The sequence below is a fragment of the Macaca nemestrina genome, chromosome 12 (genome assembly GCF_043159975.1).
Source record: "Macaca nemestrina isolate mMacNem1 chromosome 12, mMacNem.hap1, whole genome shotgun sequence".
In the NCBI taxonomy this organism is placed as follows: Eukaryota; Metazoa; Chordata; class Mammalia; order Primates; family Cercopithecidae; genus Macaca; species Macaca nemestrina.
Window position 1 is genome coordinate 70812961 of NC_092136.1, and position 13941 is coordinate 70826901.

A 13941-nucleotide genomic window follows, 5' to 3' on the forward strand; every position below is an offset into this window, starting at 1 on the left:
CCCTCCCTTCCTCCTTCCCTCCCTCCCTCCCTCTCTTCCTTCCTTCCTTCCTTCGTCTTTCTTTCTTTTTTCTTTCCTTCCTTCCTTCCTTCCTTCCTTCCTTCCTTCCTTCCTTCCTTCCTTCCTTTCTTCCCTTTCTTCCCTTTCTTCCCTTTCTTTCCTTTCTTTCTTTCCTTCCTTTCTTTTCTTTTCTTTCCTTCTCTTCTTTCTCCTCTCTTCTCTCTTCTCTTCTCTCTTCTCACTCTGTCTCCTAGGCTAGAGTGTACTGGTGTGATCTCAGCTCACTGCAACCTCTGCCTCCTGGGCTCAAGTGATCCTCCCACCTCAGCCTCCTGAGTAGCTGGGACTACAAGCATGTGCTACTACATCTGGCTAATATTTGTATTTTTATAGAGACAGGATTTACCATGTCACCCAGGCTGGCCTCAAACTCCTGAGCTCAGGTGATCCGCCTGCCTTGACCTTACAAAGTGCTGGGATTACAGGCGTGAGCCACTGTGCCCGGCCGATAAAATTTTTTTTTAAGATATATATGATGTTAATCTATGGTTGCAGATTTCTGATTTGCTTAGAGTTCTTCTTTTTTTTTTTTTTTTTTTTTGGTGTGTGAATATATTTACAGTCATGTTCAGTGATAGGAAAATGAAAGGTGTCATCTTTATCTGAGTTGCCTTACTAACTTGTGTGCTGAATTTGAATTGTCTTTTTAATTGTTATTTTTAAAATTGAATTTTACAAGTCAATAAACTTGTCCGTGAGAATCGGAGGAAATGTGTGGTATAAACAGTGTAAGTTGGGATTTATTTCCCTCCTGTGGGTTTGAGGTAGTTCACGAGTATCTTGTTTTCTGCTACTTATGGGGCTATAAGATCCCTTTTGATTAAATTTTTATTCAAAAGAAAAGTCTCCAAGTACATTTTCTATTTTTTCATCAGGGAAAATTGATGATGCTTGAGTAGGCAGCACTCCATTTTTGTGGCATAGCTATTAGAACAATTCAAAAAGAGATTCAATGAATGTCTCAGTCAAATATATAGCAATTAAGTCAATTTACTTGTTTGGATTTTATTTTATGTATTTATTTTTTTTTGAGATGGATTCTCGCTCTGTCACCCAGGCTGGAGTGCAGTGGCATGATTTTGGCTCACTGCAACCATCACCTCCCGGGTTCAAGCAATTCTCTGCCTTAGTCTCCTGAGTAGCTGGGATTATAGGCACCCACCACCACGCCCTGCTAATTTTTGTATTTTTGGTAGATACGGGATTTCACCATCTTGGCCAGGCTGGTCTTGAACTCCTGACCTTGTGATCCACCCGCCTAGGCCTCCCAAAGTGATGGGATTACAGGTGTGAGTCACTGTGCCCGGCCTATTTGCTTGGATTTTAAAATGACATGAAATACTTTTGTTTTTGAACTTTTACATTCTTCAGCTTTTTTCTTGATTTTTTTTTTCGTTGAGATAATAATCCAAGTACTGACACGACAAAGTATGATATTAGTGATACTTTTTCGTCTGTTCCAAAATAGTTTCTTTACTGTGTTTGTTATCTTTTTGGACTGGTTTCCCTCCATGATTTTTTTTTTCTTTTGGAGACGGAGTCTTGCTCCATTGCCCAGGCTGGAGTGCAGTGGTGTGATCTCAGCTCACTGCAACCCTCTGTCTCCTTGGTTCAAGCGATCTTCCTGCCTCAGCCTCCCAAGTCGCTGGAATTACAAGCGTGCACCACCACAGCCAGCTTTTTTTTTTTTTTTTTTTTTTTTTTTTTTTTTTTTTTTGTGGTAGTAAAGAAGAGGTTTCACATGTTGGCCAGGCTAGTCTTAAACTCCTGACCTCAAGTAATCTACCTGACTCTGCCTCCCAACGTGTTGGGATTACAGGTGTGAGCCATCGTGCCCAGTACTTTATGACTTTTAAATGACTTCATATGTTTTACAAACAGGGTTTTCTGACTAGTTATTTTTTTCTCTTACTAGAAATTAATGACATATTCATTAATTGTTTCGTTGATATTTAGTTCCAAAAGGAATAATGAAACTTTGTGAACATAGGTGAACAAAAGAAAAGTAATGGCAGCAGTACAGAATAGGATCTTTGTTTAATACCTATGGTTTTTTGTTTTTGTTTTTGTTTTTTTTTCTTTTTATTTTTTTGAGCTAGTGTCTCACTATGTCACCTAGGCTGGAGTGCAATGGTGTGATCTCGACTTACTGCAGCTTCTGCCTCCTGGATTCAAGTGATTCTCCTGCTTCAGCCTCCCAAGTAGTTAGGATTCTGGGTGTGCACCACCATGCCAGCTAATTTGTGTATTTTTAGTAGAGATGGGGTTTCTCCATGTTGGCCAGACTGGTCTTGAACTTGTAACCTCCAGTGACCTGCCCACCTTGGCCTCCCAAAGTGCTGGGATTACAGTTGCCAGCCACCGTGCCCGGCTGATACCTGTGGATTTTAAAGGGGAATTATAGGATTTTGTCTAAATGGTGGCTCATAGTGAAGGAGACTTCTCATGTGTAATCAATTACACCTTACTATCCAGGCCTGGTTCATCTGTTCAAAATAAAAGCTACTATAGAGAGTTTTGTAGGTAATTTTTTTGTTAGCAAGGACCTTTAGGTTCAGTTAAAGTGTCTTTGTTGATTATTTTATTTTTATTTTATTGTATTGCATTATTTTTTGAAACAGAGTCTCACTCTATCCAAGCTGGAGTGCAGTGGCGCGATCTTGGCTCACTGCAACTGCCGTCTCCCGGGTTCAAGTGATTCTCCTGCCTCAGCCTCCCAAGTAGCTGGGATTATAGGCATGCGCCACCATGCCTGGCTAATTTTGTATTTTTTGTAGAGACAGGTTTTCACCATGTTCCCCAGGCTGTTCTCGAACTCCTGACCTCATGATCTGCCCACCTTGGCCTCCCAAAGTGTTGGGGTTACAGGTGTGAGCCAGCACGCCTGGCCAATTGTTTTATTTTTTTAGTACAACTTAGGAGGAGTGAATTTTTCTTCTAAATAAACTTGAATCATGCATTGAAAGCTTTGGGCCTCACAAAGGCAATGTTTCCAAAGCTCAAACACATTAACTTTGCTTGAATATTGATATTATCCTGTATTGAATTGATACTTCTTTATTTTATTTACTTATTTTTATTTGTTTTTGAGACAGAGTCCTGCTCTGTCGCCCAGGCTGGAGTGCAGTGGCGCGATCTAGGCTCACTGCAACCTCTCTCTCCTGGGTTCAAACGATTTTCCCACGTCAGCCTCCTGAGTAGCTGGGATTACAGGCACCCACCATCATGCCTGGCCAATTTTTTTTGTATTTTTGTAGAGACGGGGTTTCACCATGTTGGCCAGGCTCCTCTTGAACTCCTTACTTCAGGTGATCCTTCTGCCTCGGCCTCCCAAAGTAGTGGGGGATTGCAGGCGTGAGCCACCACGCCTGGCCTCTGAATTGATATTTCAAGGCTGAAATGTAATTAAGTAAATATGAAGACTTGTTAGCATATGTGAAAATGTTTTTTTAAAGTTATCCTACAAGTTAGGAGTCCTAAATATTAACTGAAAGGTTCACAACTTAGAGTCAGACTGCTTTGTGTTAAACACCCTTATAGAGGAAATTGAGAGTTATATTAAAAGTACAGTCCACTCATTCTTTTGTTTTCCTAGGTTTTGGCACAAATACCAGTGGGAATAGTATTTTTGGAAGTAAACCAGCACCTGGGACTCTTGGAACTGGGCTTGGTGCAGGATTTGGAACAGGTAAGAAACTCTTACCATGAGATCTAGGAAGTGACACAACTTGACTTTCTAGTTTCTGGAACATGAGAGATCTATTTGATTATATTAGTGGAATTAAGAAGTCTACCTTTTCATTTTTCTAGTTGGGTTTATAAAACATTCCCAGCAGTTATGCTTTACCAGGCTTTAAAATATTGGCACATTTGTCTTAGAAGCTGTATGCTCCCTTTTCTACAAAGTATCCTCTGATAGTCCTGGTCTATTTGAGATTGTTAGTGTTTAATATGAGAATTGTCATGAGGACATTAACTTTCATTTTCCCCATGTTACTTTTGTAACAGGGATTTGAGGCCTTAAACTGTTTATCAAAGTAAGCCCTAATAGAAAGGCAGAGCATTAAGAGCACATGCTGATGTAATTCTCCTTTGCAAGGAGAATTTCATTTAGTTTGATTGTCATATAGACCATTGTCACCCCTTTTCACTGATTCCTACTGTTAACAACTATTTTTCAGTGCCTTTGAAGATACCAACCCTTCTACCTGCCTAGTTGGTTTTAAACAGTTGGAGGGCGATGATGGTCATAAGATATAAAATGTTTTCGCATGTACAGTAAAACGAGGTTGTTTAAACAGAGTTTAGCCTACTTTTTCAGTTCATTTGCCTGCAGGTGTGGTCAGTTAGTGTTAAACCATTTCCATAGTCTCTGCTTCCACTGTCCAGTTAATCTGTTTTTTTCCCTTCTATCATCTGAGCATTCATCTGTCATTTCCTTCTTTTTTTTTTTTTTTTGAGACGGAGTCTCGCTCTGTAGCCCAGGCTGGAGTGCAGTGGCCGGATCTCAGCTCACTGCAAGCTCCGCCTCCCGGGTTCACGCCATTCTCCGGCCTCAGCCTCCCGAGTAGCTGGGACTACAGGCGCTGCCACCTCGCCCGGCTATTTTTTGTATTTCTTAGTAGAGACGGGGTTTCACCATGTTAGCCAGGATGGTCTCGATCTCCTGACCTCGTGATCCGCCCATCTCGGCCTCCCAAAGTGCTGGGATTACAGGCTTGAGCCACTGCGCCCGGCCCATTTCCTTCTTTTTTGTTTGTTTGTTGTTTGTTTTTTGTTTTGGAGACGGAGTCTTGCTCTGTAGTTCAGGCTGGAGTGCAGTGGTGCAGTCGCAGCTCACTGCAATCTCCGCCTCCCAGGTTGAAGCAATTCTCCTCCCTCAGCCTTCCTAGTAGCTGGGATTACAGGTGTACACCACCATGCTTCGCAAATCATTGTAGTTTTAGTAGAGATGGAGTTTCACTATGTTGGTCAGGCTGCTCTTGAACTCCTGACCTCAGGTGGTCCTCCCTCCTCGGCCTCCAAAGTGCTGGGATTACAGGTGCAAGCCACTGTGCCTGGCTGTCATTTCCTTCTTAATGGAACCTCATTTTATACTATGAGCTGCTTTTGTGGTTTTTATTTTTTATTTTTTCAATTTTCCTTTTTTTTTTTTTTGTCACATGGAGTCTTGCTCCGTCCCGCAGGCTGGAGTGCAGTAGCGTAATCCCGGCTCACTGCAACCTCCACCTCCCAAATAGCTGGGACTACTGTTGCACGCCACCACGCCCAGCTAATTTTTGTGTTTTTAGTAGGGACAGGGTTTCACTGTGTTGGCCAGGCTGGTCTTTTTTTTTTTTTTTTTTTTTTTTTTTTTGAGACGGAGTCTCGCTCTGTCACCCAGGCTGGAGTGCAGTGGCCGGATCTCAGCTCACTGCAAGCTCCGCCTCCCGGGTTCACGCCATTCTCCTGCCTCAGCCTCCCGAGTAGCTGGGACTACAGGCGCCCGCCACCTCGCCCAGCTAGTTTTTTGTATTTTTTAGTAGAGACGGGTTTCACCGTGTTAACCAGGATGGTCTCGATCTCCTGACCTCGTGATCCGCCCGTCTCGGCCTCCCAAAGTGCTGGGATTACAGGCTTGAGCCACCGCGCCCGGCCGGCCAGGCTGGTCTTGAACTCCTGAGTTCGTGATCCTCCTGCTTCAGCCTCCTTCAGTGCTGGGATTACAGGCATGAGCCACTGCGCCCAGCCTTCAGTTTTCTTTTTAAGATAAAAGGTGTTTTGTTTTGAAACAGGTTCTTGCTCTGTTGCCCAGGCTGGAGTGCATTGGCATGATCACAGCTCACTGCAGCATCTACCTCCCGGGCTCAAACCATCCTGCCACCTCAGCCTCCCTAGTAATTGGGACAACAGATGCAAGCCACCATGCTCGGCTAATTTTTTAATATTTTGGAGAGATGAGGTTGGCCTGTTTTGCCCAGTCTGGTCTCGAACCCCTGGGCTGAAGCCATCCTCCTGCCTTGAGCTCTTAAAGTGCTGGGAATACAGGCATGAGTCAATGCTCCCTGCTTAAGATAAAAGATGTAAGTGCTGGTAAAAAGTTTTTAACAATTCAGAAGTTTCATGAAAAGCCCCGTCTTTTTCAACTGTGAAGTGATGAGGTTTGTTGGGCATGTATCTTGTCAGACTCCTTTCTATGCATTTTTCGGACATGTTTACACACACACACATGTCTATACATATGTATCTTATATTTAGGGGTTAGGATTATATTCTTGTTTGTTTTTTGAGTTGGAGTTTCGCTCTTGTTCCCCAGGCTGCAGTGCAGTGGTGCAATCTTGGCTCACCACAACCTCCGCCTCCCGGGTTCAAGCGATTCTCCTGCCTCAGCCTCCCGAGTAGCTGGGATTACAGGCATGCGCCCCCATGCCCAGCTAATTTTGTATTTTTAGTAGAAACGGGGTTTCTCCATGTTGGTCAGGCTGGTCTCAAACTCCCGACCTCAGGTGATCCCCCTGCCTTGGCCTCCCAAAGTGTTAGGATTACGGGTGTGAGCCACCGTGCCCAGCCTAGGATTATATTTTTAAATGGAAACTATACCCTGTATGAGTGACTTTTAAGCCAAAGGCTGAGATGCATTAGTTGGTTATAATTAATATAGTTGCCTGCAATCAGCATTTTAAGAAAATGAAGTAGAATTAAAAATCAGTAGGCTGGGCCTAATGGGTTATGCTTGTAATCCCAGCACTTTGGGAGTCCTAGGCAGGATTGCTTGAGGTCAGGAGTTTAACATCATCTTGAGCGACATAGTAAGATACTATATAAATAAATAAATAAATAAAATAGATATGCATGGTGACATGTGCCTGTACTCCTAGCTACTCAAGCAGCTGAATGAGATATGCTGTGGGAGGATCACTTGAGCCTGGGAGGTAGATGCTGCAGTGGGTTATAATCGTACCACTGTACCCCAGCCTGGGTAACAGAATGAGACTCTGTCTTTAAAAAAAAAAAAAAAAAATCGGCCGGGCGCGGTGGCTCAAGCCTGTAATCCCAGCACTTTGGGAGGCCAAGATGGGCGGATCACGAGGTCAGGAGATCGAGACCATCCTGGCTAACCCGGTGAAACCTCGTCTCTAGTAAAAAAAAAAATACAAAAAAATAGCCGGGTGAGGTGGCGAGCATCTGTAGTCCCAGTTACTCGGGAGGCTGAGGCAGGAGAATGGCGTAAACCCGGGAGGCGGAGCTTGCAGCCAAGATCCGGCCACTGCACTCCAGGCTGGGCGACAGAGCGAGACTCCGTCTCAAAAAAAAAAAAAAAAAATCATTTGAAATATTAAGGTTAATATTCTTTTATGAAACTTTGTTTCAGTTGTGTTTGTGTTTATGTGTTTTGGATCTCGGTGTTTTTCATAGCATGTGCTGTAGTCGAAAATGTTTGAAAGCACTGTCTTACATAGTGTTCTGTGACTTGTATTTTCATTTCACATAATACCAGTTTTTCTTTTGGTCAATACATACAGATCAATCTCATTTTTAAAAACCCTATTTAGAGCTGGATGAGGTGGCTCATGCTTGTAATCCCAGGTCTTGGGGAGACTGAGGTGGGCGGATTGCTTGGGTAACATAGGGAGACCCTGTCTGTACTAAAAATGCAAAAAGTTAGCTGGGCTTGGTGGCTTGTGCCTGTAGTCCGTGCTACTCGGGAGGCTGAGGTGGGAGAATCACCTGAGCTTTGGAAGTCGAGACTGCAGTGAGCAGTGATCATTCCACTGCTCTCCACACAGGTTGATGGGAATGAGACTTTGTTCTCATTCCCCCCAAAATTTTTTAGTATTCCATTAAATACACACAATTTACACACATCATACATATACCTTTACTTATTTAACATTTCATCTATTGATGGACATTTGAGTTATTTGATAATGTTGGCAAAGCCCTCAGTGAAGATTTTTTGTTACATAATTTTCCATGTGTTAGTTTATTGTAGGATTGCTACATCAACTTGGAATTGCAGTGTTGGAAGATATGCATATTTCAGATTTTGGTTGGATTTACTAATTTGCCTTTCAAAAATAATACCAGTTTGTGTTGCTCACATTATATAAAATGTCCATGTTTCTGTATTTTCCATATTGTTGGGCTTTTTTGTCTTTGCATACATGATAGTAGAAATTGGTGAATTCCAATTTGTACTTCACTGATTTCTGGCAAAGGTGAATATCTTTGTTTTTTTATTTACCATTTGAGTCAGTTCTCTGTTCAAAGTGTTGGATTACTGTTTCTTTTTTTCTGCACCTACTACTAACTTGAGATTCTTGTTAATTTACATTTTATTTATTTATTTGTTTGTTTATTTATTTATTTATTTATTTTGAGACTGAGTTTCTCTCGTTGCCCAGGCTGGAGTACAGTGGTGTGATCTCAGTTCACAGCAACCTCCGCCTCCCAGGTTCAAGTGATTCTCCTGCCTCGGCCTCCTAAGTAGCTGGGATTATAGGCATGCGCCACTGCACCCGGCTCATTTTGTATTTTTTTAGTTAGAGATGAAGTTTCACCATGTTGGTCAGGCTGGTCTCGAACTCCTGGCCTCAAGTGATCCACCAGCCTCGGCCTCCCAAAGTGCTGGGATTACAGGCGTGAGCCACCGTGCCTGGCCTCTTAATTTATTTTTAAGGATACTTTGCGTATCATGGATATAACTCTTTTTGGTTATATAATAGGTGTTTTTTTTTTTAATGAAAATTCCCCATTATACCCCAGAAAGAATTTCATTTGAGCTTTTCAACTTATCCAACTTCTGCCACATAAATTTTGCAAGAAATTAAAACTTAAAAGCTCTCATTTCGTTGTACCGTGTGATCCCTAAACATATGCAGAATGTATCATTTGAAATCACATGTTTTCTTCCAACCCTGTAGGAAAAAATAGCTTTGGTACGGGCAAATTAAGGAAGGCTTTTCTTTTCTTTTTTGCTCAAATTCAAATTAACGAAGGCTTTTCTTTTTTTTAAATATTTTTTGTAATTTTAGTAGAGACGGAATTTCACCATGTTGGCCAGGCTAGTCTTGAACTACTGACCTCAGGTGATCCACCTGTCTCAGCCTCCCAGAGTGCTGGGTTTAGAGGTTTGAGCCACTGCACTGGGCCACAAGTTGTTTTGTGATTTTTTTTTTTTTTTTTTTTTAATTATGGTTACATGTGCACAATGTGCAGGTTTGTTATATATGTATACATGTGCCATGTTGGTGTGCTGCACCCATTAACTTGTCGTTTACATTAGGTGTATCTCCTAATGCTATCCCTCCCCCCCTGCCCACCGCAAGTTTTATTTTATTTTTTTCCAAGATGGACTCTTGCTCTTGCCTAGGCTGGAGTGCAGTGGCGTGATCTCGGCTCACTGCAACCTCTGCCTCCCGGGTTCAAGCAATTCTTCTACCTCAGCCCTAATTTTTGTATTTTTAGTAGAAATGGAGTTTCACCATTTTGGCCAGGCTAGTCTGGAACTCTTGACCTCGTGATACCCCTGCTTCAGCCTCCCAGAGTACTGGGATTACAGTCATGAGCCACTGCACCCAGCCACAAGTTTTATTTTTATGTGATCAGAATTACTTTCTCTTTGGCTCCTGAATCTTGTAGGTTTTTTTTTTTTTTTTTTGAGACGGAGTCTCGCTCTGTCGCCCAGGCTGGAGTACAGTGGCCGGGTCTCAGCTCACTGCAAGCTCCGCCTCCCGGGTTCACGCCATTCTCCTGCCTCAGCCTCCGGAGTAGCTGGGACTACAGGCGCCCGCCACCTCGCCCGGCTAGTTTTTTGTATTTTTAGTAGAGACGGGGTTTCACCATGTTAGCCAGGATGGTCTCGATCTCCTGACCTTGTGATCCGCCCGTCTCGGCCTCCCAAAGTGCTGGGATTACAGGCTTGAGCCACCGCGCCCGGCCTCTTGTAGGTTTTTATTAGCAATGTCTTCCCCCATATTCCAAGACTTTGTAACTCCTTTTCTGATGCTTTTGTCTCTTATTCCACAATAATGTAATATCCTAACATTTTATTTTAATATACTCTGTTTTCCTCCGACAGTTCTCTCTCACAACAAACAAACTGCATTTGTGTCGCTGTTGTATATTCCTTATACATGCCTCTCCTATAAACTAAAAGATGGATACAATCAATTAAGAATTTTACACCCACAACCTTAGCAGCAGTGTATCATGTAGGGAAATGAGAATTGTGAGTCACCAGGCACACACACTGTTGCAATTCCCTAATTATCACATCTGCTGAAGCAGGCCCTTGGGTTTGAGAGGAACATTTCCTGAGACTTGCATATAAACACCCACATTCCTGAACTCTGCATTTCATGGTTTAACAAACACCCACATTCCTGAACTCTGCATTTCATTGTTTAACAGGTAGACTAGCGCTGTAGCTTTCAGCTGTATTTTTGGGAGGCATTAGCTAAATGGCTGTTTCTCTGCAACTTCTTATTTTCAGTGATGGAGATTCAAACTGAAGCCTCCTGTAACATGGGCATTTGGGTACTTAATGATTAGTTGTGATATACAAATGTTAAATGTTCAGATACATAAGATTTTTTTGTGTACTTAGATTTAAGAAACCAATCTTAGTATAAAAGGTTTTATACTGTCCCTTGGCATGTGATTTTCTCCTGCACTATGTGTTCAGACTAAGAAACATCCATTAATTCATGGACATAATCATTTCTTGTTTTATAGTGATATTAACTATCATTAGCACTATCAATTGCACACCATTGCCTTGGTTACTTATTAATAATAGTAAACCTTCGTTCTACAGATTTTCCTTGAAGTAATGGCTACATATAGTAAGGTTGATTGTAATACTAAGAGACACATAGAAAAATCTTTCTGGTGCTAATAGATGCCTCAGATCAATTTAATAAATTCTAACAATTTTGGAATGTCTCAAAAGGAAAATAACTATTTTCAATTTTTTCTTGATTTTCTGTGGAGTTTCTAAGGCCGCTATTACCATTTTGCCCCCCGTATAGCTTCTTTATAACTGCTACAGCTAATCATAAATATAGCACATTTTTCCTATCTTGACAAATTACCAAAACTTTATTATATCACACAACATCGCACTCAGAATGTCTCTCATATTCTGGACCATTTGTTCTTTCATTAAACAAAAAGCCGTTTGTGCATAAAACAAGGCAAATCTGGATAAACATACCTGTTTTTCCATTGATAAATTGCAATAGTCAGTAGTCATTTTATGATAATTCCTTTACAGACAACCCAAACCTCACAGTGCCTTGTTTTTTTTGTTGTTGTTGTTGTTTTTTGAGATGGAGTTTTGCTCTTGTTGCCCAGGCTGGAGTGCAATGGCGTGATCTCGGCTCACTGCAACCTCCACCTCCTGGGTTCAAGCGATTCTCCTGCTTCAGCCTTCCTGAGTAGATGGGATTATAGGCATGTGCCGCCATACCCAGCTAATTTTGTATTTTTAGTAGAGACAGGGTTTCTCCATGTTTGTCAAGCTGGTCTCGAACTCCTGACCTTAGGTGATCTGCCCTCCTTGGCTTCCCAAAGTGCTAGGATTACAGGCGTGAGCCACCGCGCCCGGCCCACAGTGCCTTTTTTTATTCTTCTGTGGATTATTGAAATACAGTACAGTGATTTTAGACTGATTCATCGGTCATCATCCAGGGATGCTGTAAAGGTGAGGGCAATACACATTTAGAGTAGAATTTTTCATCTATTTTATATAGTTGAGTTTTACCTAAGGTTTTGTTTGGAGGCAAGGAGGTATTAGACTACCAGAAAATAAAAAATTCTGTAATTGGTGCTGTAAACTATTTCCTTTCATGAAGAAATATAATTTTAGTATTTCTTGGAGCTTATGTTAATTACTAATGGTTTAGAACTTTAATATTGTTATTGCTACAATGTTGTCTTTTTTTTTTTTTTTTTTTTTTTTGAGACTAAGTTTCACTCTTGTTGCCCAGGCTGGAGGGCAATGGTGTGATCTCAGCTCACCACAACCTCCGCCTCCTGGGTTCAAGTGATTCTCCTGCCTCAGCCTCCCAAGTAGTTGGGATTACAGGCATGCGCTGCCACACCCAGCTGATTTTTGTATTTTTAGTAGAGACGGGGTTTCTCCATGTTGGTCAGGCTGGTCTTGAACTCTTGACTTCAGGTGATCCACCCTTCTCGGCCTCCCAAAGTGTGGGATTACAGGTGTGAGGCACTGCGCCCGGCCCTGTTGTCTTATTTTTAATGAGGTTGGACAGTCAGAGTAATTTGTTCAGTAGTCATCCTTACTGATTTATATTGTGTGCATTGTCTTGGTATAAACTTCCTGTTCTTTTTTGATTGTGATCTCAAAGCAGTTCCCATACAATATTTTTGACCTGCAAGTATTATATCTTTAAAGTGATTTTCCTGGTAAATGATACTTGTTTCAAGGTGCAGTTGATATGTTAAAAAGAACTTCAGAAGCCATGCCTAGTGATGCATGCCTGTAGTCCCAGCTACTCTGGAGGCTGAGGTGGGAGGATTACTTGCGCCCAGGGCTCAGCCTGGGTGACATAATGAGATCCGGTCTCTTTCTCTCTTTTTTTTTTAAAGGAACCTTAAATCTTATAAATTGCCAATAATTTTGGGGAAACATGTTGGGAAATTGAATGGATTTTTTTTTTTATAATGCCAGTAACTTGTATTCACCATATTCTCCCCTATTTTACACTTCTAAAATCACCGCTGACAACAAGGATTCCCTAAGCAAAATTCAGCAATACAAGTTTCTGCAATGGGTTCCCTCTGATGAAAATGAGTTCTTAGTCCAGCCACTCTGGTTCGTGCTGAAATTTGAGTCTGTTTAGTAACCTCACCAGGAGATACTGAGCTTTTTGTAAAACAAGTTTGTCTAGATAAAGCAGTTTTCATGAGATGGTAAAATTGAAAGTGTTACATTGTATTAGTGAAAGACAATATGTTGGATTTAGTTTTTCTATAGTTCAGTCTCTAAGAAAGATGACATGATTGTGTTGAGTATTTTGATTTGCAAGTATTGAATTTTAAGAATAATTTTTTAAAATTCTTTGGAAATCTGTTCTGCTGTAGAGTGGCAGGCAGTTAAGAGGCCTGGTTGTCAAGTACACCTGGGTTTGAACCCCATTTCTATCATTTATAACATTGTGGCATCGTGCTAATTACTAAACCCTAAGTTTTCTCCTCTGTTAAATGGGAATAATAGTTTCTACATCAGACATACCAGCTAATTTTGATGAGCATGTAGTATGTACCTGATCTCTTCTAAATGCTTTATGAATGTTTATTCATTTTAATTTTAGGATAAATGTCTAAGCTATATGTTACTTCATGTTATAGTTGAGGAAACTGAAGCACAGAGAGATTTTAGTATTTTACCTGTGATGTGTATAACGTACTGACCCAGTGCTTGACCTGAAGTAGCACTTACCATATTTACCCCTTTGTTGAAATGAGTGGTCATTATGAAGTTTCCAAATGTATTGTGTTTTTAAGTAACTGACCTCTGGCACAACACTGAAAGGATCTTCTGTGGTGCTTTTTTCTTTCCTCTTGTCTCCGTAGCTCTTGGTGCTGGACAGGCATCTTTGTTTGGGAACAACCAACCTAAGATTGGAGGGCCTCTTGGTACAGGAGCCTTTGGGGCCCCTGGATTTAATACTACGACAGCCACTTTGGGCTTTGGAGCCCCCCAGGCCCCAGTAGGTAAGTGTCAGTCACTTTAGAAGGCTTTTCTTAATTTTTTGCTAATACTTGCTGACCTGATTTTCCATCCTACCCCGTCCCATTCCTAGCAAGGCATTACATACATGCATGTCATTAAACAATTGTGTAATAAAGAAGGGCTTATTAATAGATCCTGGC

General features: G+C 41.5%; 1 protein-coding gene across 4 annotated transcripts in view; it reads left to right on the top strand.

Moving 5' to 3' along the window:
* Positions 1 to 13941, top strand: part of LOC105468934 (nucleoporin 98 and 96 precursor) — a 131326-nt gene that overhangs the window by 41779 nt on the left and 75606 nt on the right. For all 4 annotated transcript variants that reach the window (XM_071075207.1, XM_071075208.1, XM_071075209.1 and 1 more), the window contains exons 11-12: positions 3656 to 3748; positions 13642 to 13782. In XM_071075207.1, the coding sequence (XP_070931308.1) occupies positions 3656 to 3748; positions 13642 to 13782 (234 nt within the window). The remainder of the gene's footprint in view (positions 1 to 3655; positions 3749 to 13641; positions 13783 to 13941) is intronic.